The sequence below is a fragment of the Peromyscus leucopus genome, chromosome 7 (assembly GCF_004664715.2).
Source record: "Peromyscus leucopus breed LL Stock chromosome 7, UCI_PerLeu_2.1, whole genome shotgun sequence".
NCBI classification, from domain to species: Eukaryota; Metazoa; Chordata; class Mammalia; order Rodentia; family Cricetidae; genus Peromyscus; species Peromyscus leucopus.
This window is the reverse complement of record NC_051069.1, coordinates 29,070,025-29,088,631: the sequence shown is the minus strand read 5'-3', so window position 1 is coordinate 29,088,631 and position 18,607 is coordinate 29,070,025. Positions and strand designations below refer to the sequence as shown.

Sequence of the window (18,607 nt, the reverse complement as noted above, 5' to 3'; positions counted from 1 at the left end):
CCTTGAAGACGCTGCAAGGAAGCAATGGGTAATGGTTAACAGCAATGGGACTCTTTCTCTGGACAGTGTGTGTCTATGTTCCTTCTGCCCCCAAGTCTGGGTCCTCCCTTTCTCGAGAGAGAGCCTCTAACTAACCTAGTTGTTCTTGTGCACAGAAAAAAAGATCACTGGTCAGTGTCATTCCAAGCTGGGGGCAGTAAGCATGAAAAGGGTGATAGGAATTCTAAGGCCCAGCACAGACAACCTCATCCCAGGGTTTTATACACAGTCCCTCCAGCGACAAAATTATCTAAAGATGTCTGTGCCTCTCCCCGTGGCTATCAGACTATTCAAACAATGGATCACAAAGAATTGGAATCTCTCCAGGAATCTTAAGCTGGGAAAGAGAAAGATGAATCCCTCCTTGATGCCAGCCAGAACTTGTCTCCCAAGAAGAGGTGTCTCAACAGTTCTGACAATTTGTCAGACCACCTTGCAGGACAGACTGGAGCAGAGTCAATGAGCCAGTGGTTCAAGACCACACCCTGACAGGACTGTTTAGTATGAATACCTCTGGCCCTCTACTGTATTTGAACCTAAATCCCAGGTCAAGATTCTGAAAGATGAGCTGGGGAGTGGGGGTCACTGGACCTCTTTATTTGTTCCACTTCCTGATGTGGCCACAAATCTTTCTCCACTTTTCTAAGTTAAAAAAAAAAAAATTATTGGGGTTGGGGATCTAGCTCAGTGGTAGAGTGCTTGCCTAGCAAGCGCAAGGCCCTGAGTTCAGTCCTCAGCTCTGAAAAAAAATAAAAATAAAATAAAATAAAAAAAATTATTCATAGACAGGAGGCAGTGGCGCACGCCTTTAATCCCAGCACTTGGGAGGCAGAGGCAGGTGGATCTCTGTGAGTTTGAGGCCAGCCTGGTCAACAGAGTGAGATCCAGGACAGCCAGGGATCACAGAGAATACTGTTGTAGAATACTGTTTTAAGGTGTGTTGTTTTTGTTTATGTTGCATTTGTTTAACTCTGTGAAGCTGTGTTACTGTGCCTGTCTAAAACACCTGATGGTCTAGTAAAGAGCTTGAATGGCCAATAGTGAGGCAAGAGAAAGAATAGGCAGGGATGGTAGGCAGAAAGGATAAATAGGAGAAATCTGGGAAGAAGAAAGATCAAAGAAGGAGAGAGGAAAGAGGAAGACTCCAGGGGCCAGTCACCCAGCTACAACAGGAAGCTACAGAGTAAGAGTAAGATTTACAGAAGTAAGATAATGGGAAAAGCCCAGAGGCAAAAGGCAGATGGGATCATTTAAGTTAAGGAAAGCTGGCTAGTAACAAGCCAAGCTAAGGCCAGACATTTATAATTAAGAATAAGCCTCCATGTGTGATTTATTTGGGAGCTGGGTGGCAGGCCCCCCAAAGAGCAAAAACAAACAACAAAAACCCTGTCTCAAAAAAATTTTGTGTGTGTGTGTGGTATATTTATTCATGTGTGATGTGAGAGAGGGAGAAAGAGAGAGTGTGTGTGTCACCCACAGAGGTCAGGAGGGGGTATGGGATCCCCTGGAGCTATAGTTACAAGTGGTTGTGAGCTCCCCCACCATGTGGTTGTTGGGAATTCAACTCCTGTCCTCTGGAAGAACAGCGACAGTTCTAAACCTGCTGAACCATCTCTCCAGCCTTTCCTTGCTTTTCCACTATTCTCTTTTTAAATAGTTTATTGAGGATTAGTGGCAAAGCTCAGCTTGTTGGGCCTGCCAGAGCCCAGGCATCTGTACTAAAACTCCAGCAATTCTATGGCTTCTGAGTCTAGTGGCCAGGAACTAGCCTCAGCAGAAGGTAAACCAGACTAACCCTTTCTTGGAATCACCAGGCAAGGAAGAGGAGACCACAGGCAGTGGAAGACACTCAGCTTTTTAATAGCAGCAAGGTGGGCACACTTATCCCTAGTGGCCTAGAGCCATCGATACCTGTGGAGTTGGGGGGCCATGAGGCTGGGGAAAGCACCACGTGAGGGCATTTTGTGTCCAGAGGTGAGCATAAGGCAGGATTGGGAAGCCACCCAGTACATCTGCTGGATGGCAGAGCCCCCAGCAAGGCACACATGAGAGGTGTGCCCCTTGGTAACAGAATCAGAGGAGGGAGAGGCAAGGTCGGTGGTGGGGCCACAGGGCAATTTGTCACACAAGTGTCATAGTCTTCTTAGTCCTTCTAGGCAAAAGAAGAGGTGACATCCTCCATATCCAAGCATCCGCTCACCATATTTGACCTTGGGAAGTCTAGCTTGGGGTCCTTGCTGGACTTGTAGGTCAGAGAAGCACAGTTGTGCCCATTGCTTTGACTGCAGGTCTTTCTGGAAGGAGTTGTGCACGCCAGCAAGCCATACAGGGAAGGGTTTGGGGGCCAGTGGTCCCACAGCCAGGTCACAGCTGTCACTGTCTCAGCTCCCAGAGCCTCCCAGCTGCTCCAGAAGGGTCTTGACCTCGCTCTCCACTCGAAGCAGCTGAGCCTTGCGCCAAGGATTAAGGGTGGCGCCTCGGCTATCTTCCAGATCCCGAAGCAGCAGCTTGAGATGGCTCTGGACCCGAGCCGGGTCCCAGCTGTTGAGGTTGCGCTGGACTTCACTAAGGATCACTGACCAGTATTCAGACACCGCTGCTCCTTCTGTCAGCGAGGCTACAACCCGGGCACCACCTTCACCAGAGCCCCCCAAGTCCCGCAGGACCTGGCGGCCCTCTGAACTCAGCTCATTGAAGTAGAGGCTGTCGGGAAAGAGATGGAAGGATGTCATTCATCTGGGTTTTGAGAAGGCCCAGGGTGGATAGGCAGAAGAAAGCCAGAAAGCCTTATAACTCCCTACAGGCTGCTGGGTGGGAGGGGCCAAGTGTCGGTAGTAAGAGATGGGGATGTAGCTCAGGTGGTAGGTAGAGTGCTTAGCATGCACAAAGCCCTGGGTTCACTCCCTAGCATCCCAAAAAGAACCTGCAATAAGCCAGAGACAGAGGTAGAAGCCAATGGAAGCATTTAGTGTGATCAGGGACAGCGTCCCTAGGAGAAATGGTGGTAGGGAATTAGAGCAGGTAAAGGGACAATCACAGAGGACTTTGGTTGGCTCAGCACTGGGTAAACTAGGATAAGAAAGGGAACACAGACAGCAGGCTCAGGTCCAGAGCACCCCCTGGGTGGGAAGAACATAGTGAAGAGACAGAAAAAGCAGGGTTGGGGCCTGGGTGGGGGGGATGAGATCAGCCCGGGACTTACTGCAGCAGCTCCAGAGAAGGGTGCTCCCGAGCAGCCTTGGCCAAGGCCAGGGCTGCTGCATCACCAGCGCCGTTGTAGGCCACGTTCAGTTCCTGCAGCTGCCTGTTGCGGTCCAGCTGGGCAGCCAGCAGCTCCAGCCCCTCGTCTCCAAGGTCGGTGTGCAGCAGGGACAGGTGTGTCAGCGAGGTGTTCCCTGCCAGCCCCTCCATCAGTGAGGCCACGCCGGCTGCTGTCAGTGGGTTGTTGGACAGCCTAAGGGCCACAAGCAAGGCCAGCGGTGGGGGGGACGGGCGGAGCATTGGAGGTGCCCAAGCTGGGTGTTGGGGTTTTGGCCAAAGGGGGCACGCCTGTCTGGGTTGGAGGCCAGCCTGGGCACAGAAATGAGGCCCAGGAGAAGGGACAGTGAAATGAGGAGTGGCCCCTGCCCAGGACAGGGAGTGAAGGGAAGCAGGTTTCTCTTCCCTCTCCTTTCTGTTTCTCTTGCTTCCTGACCCCCCCGCCCCTCCTTTCTATTATTTATTTTACTTATTTTGTGCGTGTGTGCCTGTGGGGGTGAGGCGAGGGAGGAGGCTATGGAGCTCAGAGGACAACTTGTGAGAACTGGTTCTTTCCTTCAAACCAACTTGTGGGTCCTGGGGATTAAACTCAGTTTGTCAGGTTTGGCAGCGGCCACCTCTACCTCCTGGGCCATCTCATCGGGAGTCCCCCTCAGCCCTCCTTTCCTCTTCCTCCTCCACTTCTGATTCGAGTCAGAAACCAGGACCCCCAGGCATCTGGGTTCCTAGGAAATCAGCCAGCGCGTTGGGAGCAACTAGAGAGTATCCAGCATTATGGTGAGTCTGCAGGGAACAGTGGCTCTGTTGCCAGGCAACTGGCCCAGGAATTACTGCAGCTGTCCTGTCCCCAGGCTAATATTAGCCAGGAGAGAGGCTTTCTTAGCACCCACTGCTGGTGCCTTCCTTGCTCCTTTCTTTATATTTATTTTTTGTTTGTTTGTTTGTTTTGGGGGGGGCAGAGTTTCTCCGTGTAGCCCTGTCTGTCCTGCAGACCCTGCAGGAACTCACTCTGTAGCCCAGGCTGGCCTTGAACTCAGAGATCTGCCTGTCTCTGCCTCCCGAGTGCTGGGGCTAAGGGCTTGCACCACCACCTTGCTCCTTTCTGATGCTTGTAACGGACCTGGGCAGGAAGCTAGCCAGGGCCCAGACAACCTCTTTTCTGGAGCCAGGGCAGGCCTGTGCCGGCCATGTTTGTGAGGCAGGGTGCTCATCATGTTGGAGGCCATGGGAAGAGCCAGAGCCTCCAGAGGGCCACCGACACTCACCGCAGAGTGGTGATCTGGCACTGTTGGTGCAGCAGCAGGTCTCGGAGGTCCCTGCAAGCCTCGGGGCCCAGGCTGTTGAGTTGCAACCTGGAGCAGAAGGTGGCCGGAGGGGAGGCAAGAGACCAAGAAAGCAGATCAGCATGGAGTCTTCCTGTGGACTGTGCCCCTTCCTCACCAGCCTGCTTCCTGCCAGCTCCACTCTTCTTCCCTCACGCTGCTCCCGTCACCCCTGCCCACACCTTCTCCATCCCACCCAGCTGTGGTCTGCTGTGCCAAGGGACATGAGTTGGAGGTTTGCGGTTGTATTGTAGGAAGGTTGAACCTTGATAGATGAAGCCTGACTGAGGATCAGTAGGGGGTCTGCACTGGGAGTGGGTTGGTGTTAGGCAAGCCTTCTCTCCTGGCCTTCTCTACACACAGCTAGTTCCTTCTCCCCCTCTCTTCCTTCTTTTTTTTTTTTTTTTTTTGGTTTTCCGAGACAGGGTTTCTTTGTGTAGCTTTGCGCCTTTCCTGGAACTCACTTGGTAGACCAGGCTGGCCTCGAACTCACAGAGATCCGCCTGGCTCTGCCTCCCGAGTGCTGGGATTAAAAGCGTGGGCCACCACCGCCCGGCTCCCTCTCTTCCTTCTTAAGACAAGGTCTTCCTCCTCCTCCTCCTCCTCCTCCTCCACCTCCTCCTCCTCCAAGATTTACTTATTTATCTATGAGGGCTCTATCTGCATATACACCTTTACGCCAGAAGAGGGCTACCATGTGGTTGCTGGGAATTGAACTCAGGACCTCTGGAAGAGCTGCCAGTGCTCTTAACCACCGAACCATCTATCTCTCCAGCCCCAAGAGACAAGGTCTTATGTAGCCCAGGCTGGCTGGGAACTCACAATGTAGCTCAAGCTGAACTCAAACTCACAGCGCTCCTCCTGCCTCCGTCTTTTGAATTCTGGGATTAGGCTTCGCTTTCTGTTATAGTAGCAACAGAAAGCAGACTCCTACATGTCCCCTGGCCCTTCCTTCACTCCTTTGGCGTCCCCGCTTCCCATCCAACGCTCTCTTCCCTTCATGCCTGCACCTAAGGATCAGTCCTCACCCCAGTTTCCGGGCACGCAGGAAGACAGGCATGAGAGTGTGTAGCCCAGCAGGATCCAGCTGACAGGAAGCCAAGTTCACCTCATCCAGAGGGTGCTTTCCACTTCCGAGGACAGCGGCTACCACGGTGCACTTGAGGGGTGTCATGCGCACACCGGCTAAATTGAGCTGGCGCAGGGAGCGGAGCACCTCGGCTGAGAAGCGCTGGTTCTGGAACTCATAGTGGAAGAAGAGATGGTCAAGCAGCTCGGAGGGGGGCAGCACCTGCCGACCCAGCTTCTCCAGTTTCTTCTTGATGGCCTGGGCGTTTTCCAGGGCATCCAGGTTCTTGATGGGGCAGCCAAGCTGAGCCAGCACGGCCCGGTTGTGGGCCGAGAGCAGTCCCCCCATGAACATGGGGAAGAGCTCAAAGACTTCGTCCTCAGGGGGTTCGTCTGGGTGGCGCCGGGGGCCCTCCACACCCAGGATGCTGGCACCCATCTGATCCAGAACATCGTCATTGTAGTAGTCCTCCTCCCGGAACATCTCCAGCACCATGGCCTGGGCCACCGCCTCCCGACTCTTGCTCACCATGCGCCCAAACACTCGCGGAACCACCTGGAAAAGAAGCATGGGGTGGGGGGGCGGGGGGTGGCCTTCCACACATCCAATCAGCCTTCAAGGCTCAGTTCAAGATAGCTGCTCTCCCTCCAACTGTTCTCACCTTGGGATCTCCCCTCGAACTCACAACACCGTTTGCCAGATCCCGCTACTCCTCCTTGGTGAGACACCCTCTATGGCTCCCTACTGCTTGTGAGGCAAACTCCACACATTCAGCCGGGAATAGGAAACTTTTCATAATCTGGCCCCAAATTGACTTTTCTAGGGTCATTTCTCAAACACTTGTTTCATGCACTCCAGATGTTAGGGACCTCTTTCTTCTCCCCAGGCACCCATTCATTTTCTAGTCCAGGAGGGTGGTGGGGAAGAAGAAATACACACACAGTGGTCCCTCCACAGGCAGCCAGTTCTGGATCCATTGTGGATATCAGATATGCTTGGATGCTCAAGTCCCTTATGTAAAATGAGTGCTTGTATATAGTCTATGCACACCTAACTGTATACTAAATAATTCTGGACTATTGGCAACACAATACAATGTAAATGCTAAATACTGAATGGTTATGTGGTAATTATTTATGCTAGATAAACAGTACTAATATTGTGTTAAAAAAAAAAAAAAAAACGGGCTGGAGAGATGGCTCAGAGATTAAGAGCACTGACTGCTCTTCCAGAGGTCCTGAGTTCAATTCCCAGCAACCACATGGTGCCTCACAACCATCTGTAATGAGATCTGGTGTCCTCTTCTGACCTGTAGTCATACATGCTGTATACAAAATAAATAAATAAATCTTTAAAAAAACCAAAAACCTATGTATGTTTAAGACAGATACTTTTTGTGTGGGCAGTGCTGAGGATTGAGCCCAAGGCTTCACACATGTTAAGCACATGCTCAATTACGGAGCCACAGCCCCCAGCTGCATTTTTTAAAATTATTTTATTTCATTCTATGTGCATGGGTGTTTCGTCTGCAGGCATGCATGTGCACCATGTGCGTGTCTAGTGTCTGTGGAGGTCAGAAGAGGACACCGGATCCTCTGGAACTGGAGTTATGGATGGTTGTGAGCTACCATGTGGGTGCTGGAAATGGAATATGTAAGAACAAGTGCTCTTAACCACTGAGCCATCTGCCTAGTCTCTTGCATTTCTTTTAAAGATTTATTTTATTTTTAATTGTATGTATGCATGTAGGTGTGTGCACATGAATGCAGGCTCCTGAAGGGGCCAGAGGGGGTTGGGCCTCCCCAGAGCTGGAGTTATAGATGGTTGTGAGCCACTCAACATGGGTGCTGGGAACTGAACTCAGGTCCTCTGCAGGGGCAAAAGGATCTCTTAATTTCTGAGCCATCTCTACAGCTCTCTACAATCTTTTTTCAAATGTTTTCCTCTATCTTTTCTCTCTTTCTCTCTCTATCTTTCTTTCTCTCTCTCTCTTTCTTTCTTTCTTTCTTTTTTTTAAAGACAGGCTCTTGCCAGGTGGTGGTGGTGGTGGTGGTGGTGGTGGTGGTGGTGGTGGTGATGCACACCTTTAATCCCAGCACTCAGAAGAGGCAAGTGGATCTCTGAGTTCGAGGCCAGCCTGGTCTACAGAGTAAGTTCCAGGAGAGCCAGGGCTACACAGAGAAATGCTGTCTCAAATAACAAAAACAAAAACAAAAGAACAAAGACAGGCTCTTACTGTTGAAGTCCACACTAGCCTTGACCTCAAAGTCCTCCTGGTTTAACGTTCAAGGTCCTGGGATTAGAGGCAGGTGCCCCTAGGCCTGTTGGTAATGTATTTTCTTGCCCTTGTTCTTCCTCCTCCTCTTCTTCTTGTCTTCTTCTTGAGAAGGGGTCTTGTGTCCCAGGCTTGACCTGGAATGTCTATCTAGCTGAAGATGACTTTGAACTCCTGATCCCCCTGCCTCCACCTCCCAAGGGCTGGGATTACAAACACAGGCCACTACATCTGGTTCTAACATCTGCAATCTGCAGTAGGATGCATGCACAGACAGCAGATGCTCGGGGCTGGCTTTCAGCCGCTCGGTTGGAGACCAGGCTGGGTGTTATAAATACATCAACACTTTCAACGTCCTGATCATCCCAGCAGCCATGACGGATGTGGCTCCTGCTGCTCCATGGTCCTGTGTGACAGCCCCTGCCAACCCCAGTGCCCTCCTCCGAAGCCTCCAGCTCCCCCTTTTTCAGAGCCTCCATGATGCTGCCTACTGGAGTTCCTGCCACCCCAATTGTCCTCTTGGCTAATCCTACAGTTTAAATGCTCTTCCAGAAGGCTTTCCTGACTGCTCAAACCAGGTACATCTCTCTCTTAGAACATCAGAACTTTTCTTATCGGCATTTATCATTTTTCATGATAACCTGCAGAGTCATTAACTGATTGCTCCAACAAACCTAACACATTGCCCGGTGCATGGCAAGGTACTGAAATATTTGGCAAAGAAATGAGTTACGTGTGGGGAGGTTTGCTATGTCACCTCCCACCCTTGCAAAGACACATGAGGTCGTTTGATAGCACCTCCTCTGATGTCTCCATTATTGTTCATTTTCCCCTTTTTTTTTTCTTTCTTTCTTTTTTTTGTTTGTTTGTTTTTTGTTTTCAGGACAGGGTTTTTCTGTGTAGCATGGCTGTCCTAGAACTCACTCTATAGACCAGGCTGGCCTCAAACTCAGAGATCTGCCTGCCTCTGTCTCCCGAGTGCTGGGATTAAAGGTGTGCACCACCACCACCACCGCCTGGCTTATTGTTCATTTTTCAGATGTCAGGTTCTTGCCACAGAAGTGATAGTACTCAATACTAATCTGGGAACAAGACCAGAAAATACCATTTTGTGAAGCTGAATCAACGGGGTCATCATGAAGAGGGCTGAGGATGTAGTTCAGTGGTAGAGCATTGCCAGACATGTGTAGGGCTCTGGACCCAACACCCAGATCAGAAAGAAGAGAAGGAGCGTGAGAGTGTATGTGCATGTGTGTGTGTGTGTGTGCAGAAGCCCGCGATTGATCCCAGGAATCATCCTCAATCACCCTTTCACCTTATTCTTTGGGGCAAAGTCCCTCAATCAGACTGAGCGCTCACTATCCAGCTTGCTCTAGGGATCCTGTGCCTTAGCCTTCTGAGGTGGAATTATGGGTAGCCCACCACAATCATTCAGCGTTTCCATGGGTTCTGGAGATCCAAACTGAATCCTCATGCTCACTGCCAGCATTTTAGCCATTGAGCCATCTGCCAGCCCAGTTTCTTCAAGATATAAAAAGAGACTGGAGCAATGTTTCATCTCCAGACCTCTAGGGCTGATTTGCAAACAGAGGAAGAAGCAGTGAAGCATCTGGCAGGCATCAGCAAGACTGACTCCCTCCATCCCCCAGGAACATCCCACATCCGCCCAGCTCACAGCATCGCCCTCAGGCCTGTTGGCTGGTGGACCTGCACCCAGGATGGAGATTGTCCTAAACCAATTACCTATGTCATCCATCCTCCCAGTACAAATGAATAAATGGCGTCTGCCTTATAACCTGTCTCCAGTGATTGAGTTAGGATGAGTCATTGCTCCTGGGGCCTAATCGCCTCTGAAGGAGCAGACACAATTGAGTTTCTGGGCCCAGGGTTACTGGGGATGTAGCTCGGTGGTAGAACATTTGCCTAGCACGTGCGAGACTATGGGTCCAATCTCCAGCACCACAAAAAGAAAAGAAAAGAAAAAAGCTGTTTCTGGGCCTGCAAACTAGATTGCAATGACCCAGCCTGCTTCCCAGCAGCAGGAAAAAGAAAAAAAATAATAAAAAAAGAAATCCTTGTTAGGATTCCATGTAGGATTGTTTCAAAAAGTCCCTGTAACCTCAACCCCCCATTTATCCCCCAAGCCTTCCTGTGGCTTCTTTCTCCACATTCGTTAGACCTCAATTCCACTAAAAGCCAAATTTCCAGAGGATTCCTATGTATGCAAGAGGCGGCCTCTCCCCACTGGGAGAAGAGCAAGAGGTGCATACAGATCATGAGGCAGTCTGGAATCCTGGAAGGAAGGAGCAAGGAGTGTGTGTGTGTGTGTGTGTGTGTGTGTGTGTGTGTGTGTGTGTGTGTTTAGGGGCAGGGATCTTTACCTTGAGCAAGTTGAACAGCAGAGGCAGAATCCGCAGGGGCAGCAGCTTGGCCACGATGCCCAGTACCAGGCTGACATCCTCCCCTACACGGCCCACAAACTCGAGAACTTCTTTGCCCACTCGCTGCAGGGCCGTCTTTCGTAAGCCCAGCACGATGTAGAGGGCAGCCAGGTACTCCTGCATAGCAGGTACGGTGAATACAAAGGTACCCAGGTGTCCTGGTTCCACACATGGGGCCAGGAAAAACCTCAAGGCGTCCCGTCGGAAGATCTGCAGCAGTTGAATTTCCTCCTCTGTCTTGATGCCAGCTTCCAGGCAGCCACGGACATCCTCTTCAGAGAAGTAGGTCTTTCGGGATGACACCCCCTCATAGGCCAACTTGCCCATAGTTCGGGCTGCATAGGCCATCAGGGATAAATTGGAGGGATGGGTGCTGTCCAGTGTTTCCCCGCTAAAGTTCAGACGCAGGAAGCTGGTATAGATGCTTGTGAGGGTTTGGCCGGCAGGTGTGGGAGCATGGAGGAAGTGCAAGGTCGCACAGACAAGCCAGCAGTAGGAAGGCAGGAAGCAGGCAGCAGCGATCTGATGGTGCCCCTCCAGGTTTCTGGACAGCATCTGAATCAGGTTGTCCCGCTGAGCTGGTGTGGCTGAGACACCTGCACCCCCTGCACCGTATCCACAATCGGGCTGGTTAAGGCGGAGCTGGAAGTAGAGCTTCTGTAGGTTGGTATCAGAGAAGCCACAGATCTCACCATAGCGTCCCACATACTTGCTAGGGATACGGCCAAGGGCAGAGGGCCGGGTGGTTACCAGAATGCTGGCCTGGGAAGGATATGGTTAAAGGTTAAGAGAGAAACTTCTAAGTCTCAAGAAACCTGATTGTCAGCCAGGTGGTGGTGGCGCACACCTTTAATCCCAGCTCTCAGGAGGCAGAGGCACGAGGATCTCTGTGAGTTCAAGGCCAGCCTGGTCTACAAAGTGAGTTCCAGGACAGCCAGAGCTGTAACACAGAGAAACCCTGTCTTGAAAAACCCAAAAAGGAAAAGAAAGAAAGAAAGAAACCTGATTGTCACAAGTCCCTAAAGACAGAGGATCCAAGAATGAAGGGGATCATAGTTATCACATTATAACTAACAGTGCTGTACATGGTGGCACATGCCTTTAATCCCAGCACCCGGGAGGCAGAGACAGATAGATCTCTGTGAGTTCAAGGCCAGCCTGGTATAGATAGTGAGTGCCAGGCCAGCCAGAATTACACAGTGAGAACCTTTTCCAATAATATCAGTACTGATTTCCTACTCACTTAACCCATACAGAACAAGGACAGAAGGAGACAGAAGTTTGGGAAGGTAAATGACTTGCTCAGGGTCACCCATTTAGGAAGTGGAGGGGCCAGGGGTGAACTAACCTAGGTACTGTCCTATACAACATCTATGTAGGCCAAGAACATAAACCTCCCTATGGAGCAGGTTAAGGGGCGACCCACCTCAGGAAGCATGTACTTGCGCAGCAGGTTGACCATGATGGCAGCCGGTGCCCCGGGTTCCTCTGGGTCATTGCAAAGCCCCGTGCCTGCTAGCCGGAAGTCAAGGTTGAGACGCTCCAAGCCATGGAGCACAAAGAGCAGGCGGGATCCGGCAGCGGTCATCAGGGGCAACACCTCCTTCAGGGGTGTGTAACGCTGGGTCACAAGTTGGCACAAGGAAGCTGGGGTGGAGCCCAGGGATGACAAATCCTCACAGGAGAAGGGGATGAGGAGCTCAAAGGCCGGCAGCCTTCCGTAACACCAGTCCAGGACCATCTTGCGTACCAGCGTGCTCTTGCCAGTACCCACGGTCCCGTACAGCACCACGGTCTGCACACGGCGCCCACAGGCATCGGGGTCAAAGAGTTGGGACAGGGCCAGTGGGGGCAGCCCAGCCTGGGGTCGTTGGTGCCCTGTGGCCAGCTCCGCGGATGGGCGAAGCAGCTCATCCGGGGTGCTCTCGCGGATCACGGGGTCAACGTGCACCGTGTCTAGAGCAAAGGTTGGTCCAAACTGACGCTCCTCTCTGGGCAGCCGGCTAAACCACTCCATGAGGTTCCGGCGATGCCTTTGGATGGCTTCTGGATGAGAAAGCAAAGGACATGGGTCAAGACAAGGCACTGGAGATGCTAGCTCTTCGGGCCAGCCAGGGTGGTTGTAGGTCAGGGTAGGGAGTCAATGCAGAGAACTCAGAGATACAGGAGCCCACTGTGGCGTGGGCACATAGAACTCCCTTAACCAAGATGACTCCGAAGGTTTATAAGTCCCATGACAGAAAATAGGGGGCCTCTGAATAAATTATGCAGAGCCTGGGCTGACTGGCTCCCTGACTTCCTGGACCAGAACTGAAGGTAGGGAGAGAGTGTCTCTGTAAGTGCTTTGTGTGGTCCATGTGCACAGCAACAGTGACGCACAGATGAAGGAAGGAAGGGACACGGAGGGAGGGACCACCAGTAGATGACAGCAGTGGATCCCCTGTGCCTTCCTCATCCTCCCTCTCCTTCCAGGCCCCTCTCCTCTTCACACCCCTCCTTTACCAGTAGCAGAGATGCTCCTGAACAGCTGTCCATGCTTCCCTGGTGGGGGAACACTGTCTGCTGAGTTTCCATGGTGACGGATAAAGGTCCTGTGAGCAAAGACATGGGATGATCTGGGGTTTAGAACTGAGCTCAACCCTGGCGTGGGCTCAGTCCAGTCCAGTCTGCATTTTCTAAGATGAGACCCGAACTCTTACCGTTCCCAAGGATCAAGGCCTGGCCTGGACGTCCAGCCCTAACTGCTGCCTGCCTGGGACTCAGACTGGCCTCTGCTAGATCTGTCCCACTCCCCATTATTCTATATACCTCCACGACCTAAGCCAACTTCCTCTAGATCCCTGGAAGTTGCCTCCTTACCCTTCCCACCCTCTCTCCCAGGGGACCACAATAGCACATTCTGACCGTTCCCATCTCCTGAGTTATGTCCATCTGTGTTCTGAGGCATGATATATCCAGGTCTCACCTAGGGGGCCCAAGGTGATGCACCCCTTTAAACAGCCAACTCCAGTGGGTCAGAAAGGAGATCTGCTCATCTACAGAAAGAAGAAAGGGGCAGCATCTGCAGATCCCATCCACATCTCCCCACTAATACACACCCCAACATTGGCATCAAACCCCACTCTTATTTACCCTTATAGTAGCAATGTGCTATCCTAAATAGCAGTTATTACATAATCTTCTATTTAGCTATATGATCATTTGATTATCATCCATTTCCCCTCTATGAGCGCAAGGCTCACATCTGGTTTTATTCACAAATTATATACCAAGAGCCTAGCCCACAGTCTGGTACACAGCCAACACGCAGCTAATGTCTTGGATGAAAAACCAGATTGATGTAGCTAGAAGGGGCCTGCTCAGCCCCTTTGTCTTAAGACGGGGGAAGGAGGCTCTGGAAGGTGAGGTGCCATGCCCAAGGACACCAGCTGCAGTACCACACAGCTGGGACGGGCGCACCTCATGTCTGGATCCCTGCTTTTTTGGAAGTACCATCTGGACCTTGAAAGCAGAAAGGAGGAGCCAAAACAAACCCGAGCTTCCTGCTTACCTGATAGCTGGGGTGTTCTTCCCAGACCTGAGCCCCAAGAGGTCCTGGACAAACAGCAGCCCCACCTCATCCTAGGAAAGTCGGGGCCTGGAGCAATTAGAAGCACCTTCTTTCCTGTTCCCCTGAAAAAAGAATGTTGTGAATGGGGCTGGCAAGATGGTTCAGTGAGTAACGGCTCCTGCTAGCAAGCCTGAGGACCTGAGTTCAATTCCAGGAACCCGCTGGGTAGAAGGAGAGGACCACTCCTGAAAATTGTCCTTTGGCCTTTGTTTCTACATCCCCACAATAAACAAATAAGTAAATGTATAAGAGAAAAACTTGCCAGGAGGTGGCGGCACAAGCCTTTAATCCCAGCACTTGGGAGGCAGAGGCAGGAGGATCTCTGTGAGTTCAAGGTCAGTCTGGTCTACAGAGTGAGTTCCGGTTTCACAGAGAAACCCTGTCTCGAAAACCAAAAGGAAGGAAAAAGAAGAAAGAAAGAAAAATTTAAGAACAAACAAAAAAAACAATAATGTAAATTGAAAAACGAAACAATAGTATGAATGTATGGCCATCACCACCAGGTGGCCCCTCAAACATCCCACATCTCGCGCGCGCACGCACACGCACACACACACACACACACACACACACACACACACTCCCTCTCCAACCCTTACCCTTAGCATCTAAGAAGGGACCCTCTCCCAAGGGAGGCTGAGTCTGTCCTCAGATATCAGCATGTTTGAAGCCTGGCTTCCAGCTCTCCTCAGCAAGGATAATCCCAGCCTGAATGATTCCGTTTCATCTCCTACCAACTCCTGCCTCCCCGCTGAGGTTTCACAGCTGCCTTTGTCCAGAGTTCCAGCCCAATCATCTGCTTTTAGGTTTTATTTTGCTTGCCTGCCAGCAAGCTCAGATGGGAGACCTGTGCTCACTTCCAGCGCCTTTTCTGAGCCTAGGTTTCCCCCAGTCATCATTATTCACTTCCTTCTGCCTTTGTGTCCCAGCCATCAGATCCCTTTGGCTGAGTTTTAATGGTTTTGTCACTTTGTCCTCTGACTTTTATGTAAGCTGCCTTTAAGGCTGGCATAAATAATAAATGAATGTGTGAATGAACTTCCGGCCTGACATAAGGATGTGCTGCCTCTGCCTCCCACTTCACCCGGGGCAACCTGGCCTCACCAGCCCCCCTCCTCCGGTTACTTTTCTACAGAGCTCCTCCAAACCCTGGATTCACACTAGATTCCCTGGCTTTTTATTCAAACCCTTGCCCCTCTTCCCTTCCGGGTTGGAGACAGTCCTGCAGATCCCTCCCTACTGCTGTGGCCCAGCCCCTTAACTTCTTCATCTCAGAACTTACTCAGATCCCTCCAGACCTCACAGGACCCCACTTCCTCAAGACCTCTGTGCCTTCACTCTTGGCCTGTTCCAATCCCTCATTCCCTGCAGAAATCAACTCCCTAAACTTATGCTACTTAACAGCTACAAAACCCCAGGCCCACAGAAGCTATTTTTCTAGGTTTGCCCCCAGCCCTCTCCTCATCCTCCAGGACTACAGGATTCTTCTTGCTCTGACCTTCCTAACTCAGTTCATACATTTTGCTTAGCATCTCCGTTATCAGAATCCCAGACACTCTTGAAGATTCTGCTCATCAGCTCCGCTCCTCCGGTTACTTTTCTACAGAGCTCCTCCAAACCCTGGATTCACACTGTATTCCCTGGCTTTTCATTCAAACCCTTGCCTCTCTTCCCTTTCGGGTAGGAGACAGTCCTGCAGATCCCTCCCTACTGCTGTGGCCCAGCCCGAGTATCTCTCCGAGTATCTTCGGTTCCCTCCGCTCCTTGACATGCCTGTGCCCCAACTCTGTCGTGGCCTCCCTCACTGACACTGGGGTTGAAAGAGGGGGCAAACTTGGGAAGTGGCTGCATTGAACAACCTGCTTTGGCAGGGGTAGCAGGAGCAGGAGCTGGCTAGGGTGTCGCCTGGGCTGGGAACAGGAGTCCCAGAGTTAGAGAAAGGTCCTGAAAACCCGGCAAATCTCAGGGCTGGCATCAGCTCCAGGTCCACTGAGTCGAGATAAGGCAGACAGGGTTTAGGATAATTCTCTCATCAAACAGTTGTCACTCATCAAAACAGGGAGTGCGACAAGAAGGCGCAGAGCTTCCCCACCAACAGCTCTCCCACTTCCACTCGGCTTCGGGGAGCAAAGTGAAGCTGACAGCAGGCCCACAATCAGCGAGCGCCCAAGCTCCGGCAGAACTCCCAAATGCCACTTGCCCGCTCCCGTGACCCAGCACCCCGACTCTTGCTTCCGGGGCTCATCGCAGCCGCCCAAGCGGGGACCGGAGGAGTGATCGAGCCAGCTAGGCCTTTACCCAGGCTGCCCAGGCCCTGGTGCCCGTCGCCGCGGCCCGGAGCGGTGGAAGCCGGCGTCTCCCGCTGGCTCCCAGCGTCCCTGGCTCGCTCCGCACGGCGCGTCTAGCCCGCCTCCGCCAAGCCAGCCAGCGCGCAGCCCGGCCCACTCTGGCACCCCGCCCCGCCTGGGCACCGAAGCGCGCACAGAGCGGAGACCCACCGAAGGGCACCCGAGGAGCCGGCGCGGGGCGAGGACCAGCCCCACCCGGCCCTCCTAGGACCGGGGTTCCCGTACTGCCCCCTGCAGGTTCCCAAGCATCAGGCCCCGCCGATGACCTCATATGCACCTCCCAGTCTGGAGTTGTTGATTACGCCCATTTTACAGATGAAAACTGCAGATGAAGCGCGGAAGGGTGACATGACTGGCGCAGGTTGTCCCAGTTGGAAGTAGATGAGTCGGAACAAGTGTAAGCCTTCCTCACTCAGATATTCATCCCCAGGGCCTCCTGACCTCTCTTCCTGGTCACAACTGTCGCTTACCTCCAGGCACAAGGCTAAGCCTTTCTCGGGTCTTCCCTTCTGTGTCATGCAGCCCTAAGACCTCTAGGGGGGCCTCTGTTCACTTTGGCCAGGAAGGAAGACGGGGACTGATAAACAGTTCCTACTCCAACCTGCTCTTCCTGTCTGACATCCATCCAGTCATGGTTTAGCCCTGGGACTTCCGGGTCCTAAAAACCCCCACCCTTATTCCTTCCATTCAAGGAACATCCAAGGGCATGGCAGAGACGCCCATCCCCTTCAGGCAAGGAACGCCTCCTCATGCAAACATGGGTGCGATGTGCAGGGAACAGACATGAAAGAAGAGAACTCGAGAGAGAGGTTCCTCGGGGCAGGGCTGGGAAGAGGCGTTTGTGGTCTACCCTTCATTGGAACAGAAGACAATGGTGATTATTTCATCTAGGCGACTGTCCATTCATTCCGCGTGTGGTGTTGGGCCAGTACTCACCCTGGGCTGCTAATCAGGACAAGTCGTGCGGGAACCCACCATGCTGACAGTGAACGTTCTTCAGAGACAGAGGCAAACCATTAGGAAAGCCTAGAAGAGGAAGTTACTACCTGCTTCTAGCAGAGACTGTGACATTTCAACTGGACGCTAAAAAGTACATCGGAGTCGGGCGGTGGTGGCACACCCTTTCAGTCCCAGCACTTGGGAGGCAAAGGCAGGAGGATCTCGGTGAGTTCAAGGCCAGCCTGGTCTACAGAGTGAGTTCCAGGACAGCCAGGACTGTTACACAGAGAAACCCTGTCTCGAAAAACAAAAACAAATAGTCAGAAAGGCATAGTGAGCAGAAAATGGCACATTTGCATTTGAAAAGAAGTTCTTCCAAGATTGGAGAGGTGGCTCAGCTGTTAAGAGCACTGGCTGCTCATCCAGAGGACCTGTGTTCAATTCCCATCACCTACATGACTGCTCACAACCACCTGTAACTCCAGTCTCAGTGGATCTGACGCCCTCTTTTGGCCTCTTTGGGTACTGCATTTATGTGGTGCACAGATATACATGCAAACAAAACACCCACACACATTTTAAAAATTAAAACAATAAAAAAAAAGAAATTCTTCCAGAGGAATTGAATGAGGCTGAACATCTCCATGGATACAGTCTCAGGGGTAACATTTAAGTGCCTGGGGGGCTTCTCTAGCTTTACTTTACTTACCTAGCCGTGGGAAGCCAACTGTCACCTGGCTACAATTATTGGTCATTGCTCAGAGCAAGCCATTTCTTCCCCCCAACCCATGGGTATGACAACAGTGTGGGCTTTATTAATAACATATATTTCGACTGGCCTCTGCAGACAGAAGGCCTGTGAGTCATGCTGCAGACATGTCCTCTGTCGTCTGGCCTCAGTATGCGGCACCAGATGCTCCAAGAGCCATGGCACAGAAGACCATTGGATCAACTCTGCCCTCCAGCCCTGTGCACAGGCCCTGCCATGGAGAGGCCGCACAGGCGGGCCCGGGAGAGAGGACCCATTTCCAGATGGACCTGGATGGGCAGGTTGCTGGAACCAGGGGGAGGCAGAGCGGGTGGGTGACAGTGTCAGGAGAGCTTACCTGTCACTCCTGCCTGTAAATGGAGGTGGCAGCGCTGTTCTTACCCCACCTTGGGGCAGGGGGGGGGGTTGCTGTGGGACTCAAAGGAGCTCTCTTTGTGAATTTGTGAACCATTCTGCAAGTATTCTCAGTGCCTGACAGGTGACGTGGCTTCAGATGGACTGTTTGTCCTCTCTCTTCTCTGTGGAACTTCAAACCAA

At 52.0% G+C, this 18,607-nt stretch overlaps 1 protein-coding gene across 4 annotated transcripts; it reads right to left on the bottom strand.

The window, feature by feature from the left end:
- Positions 1-1,873: 1,873 nt before the first annotated feature.
- On the bottom strand, positions 1,874-16,971 carry Nlrx1 (NLR family member X1). Of its 4 annotated transcripts, none has more exons than XM_028866345.2 (10): positions 16,833-16,971; positions 13,955-14,076; positions 13,370-13,439; positions 12,907-12,995; positions 11,831-12,450; positions 10,345-11,166; positions 5,648-6,243; positions 4,563-4,649; positions 3,242-3,493; positions 1,874-2,742 (listed from the first exon to the last, which is right to left on the bottom strand). In XM_028866345.2, the coding sequence occupies exons 2-10, from the start codon at positions 14,022-14,024 to the stop codon at positions 2,421-2,423; spliced, it is 2,928 nt and encodes a 975-aa protein (XP_028722178.1). In that variant the 5' UTR covers positions 14,025-14,076; positions 16,833-16,971; the 3' UTR covers positions 1,874-2,420. The 4 variants fall into 4 exon arrangements, with proteins under 4 accessions (XP_028722178.1, XP_028722177.1, XP_028722174.1 ...); XM_028866344.2 differs by lacking the exon at positions 16,833-16,971 and adding an exon at positions 16,513-16,765; XM_028866341.2 differs by lacking the exon at positions 16,833-16,971 and adding an exon at positions 16,313-16,447.
- Between the last annotated feature and the right edge of the window lie 1,636 nt (positions 16,972-18,607).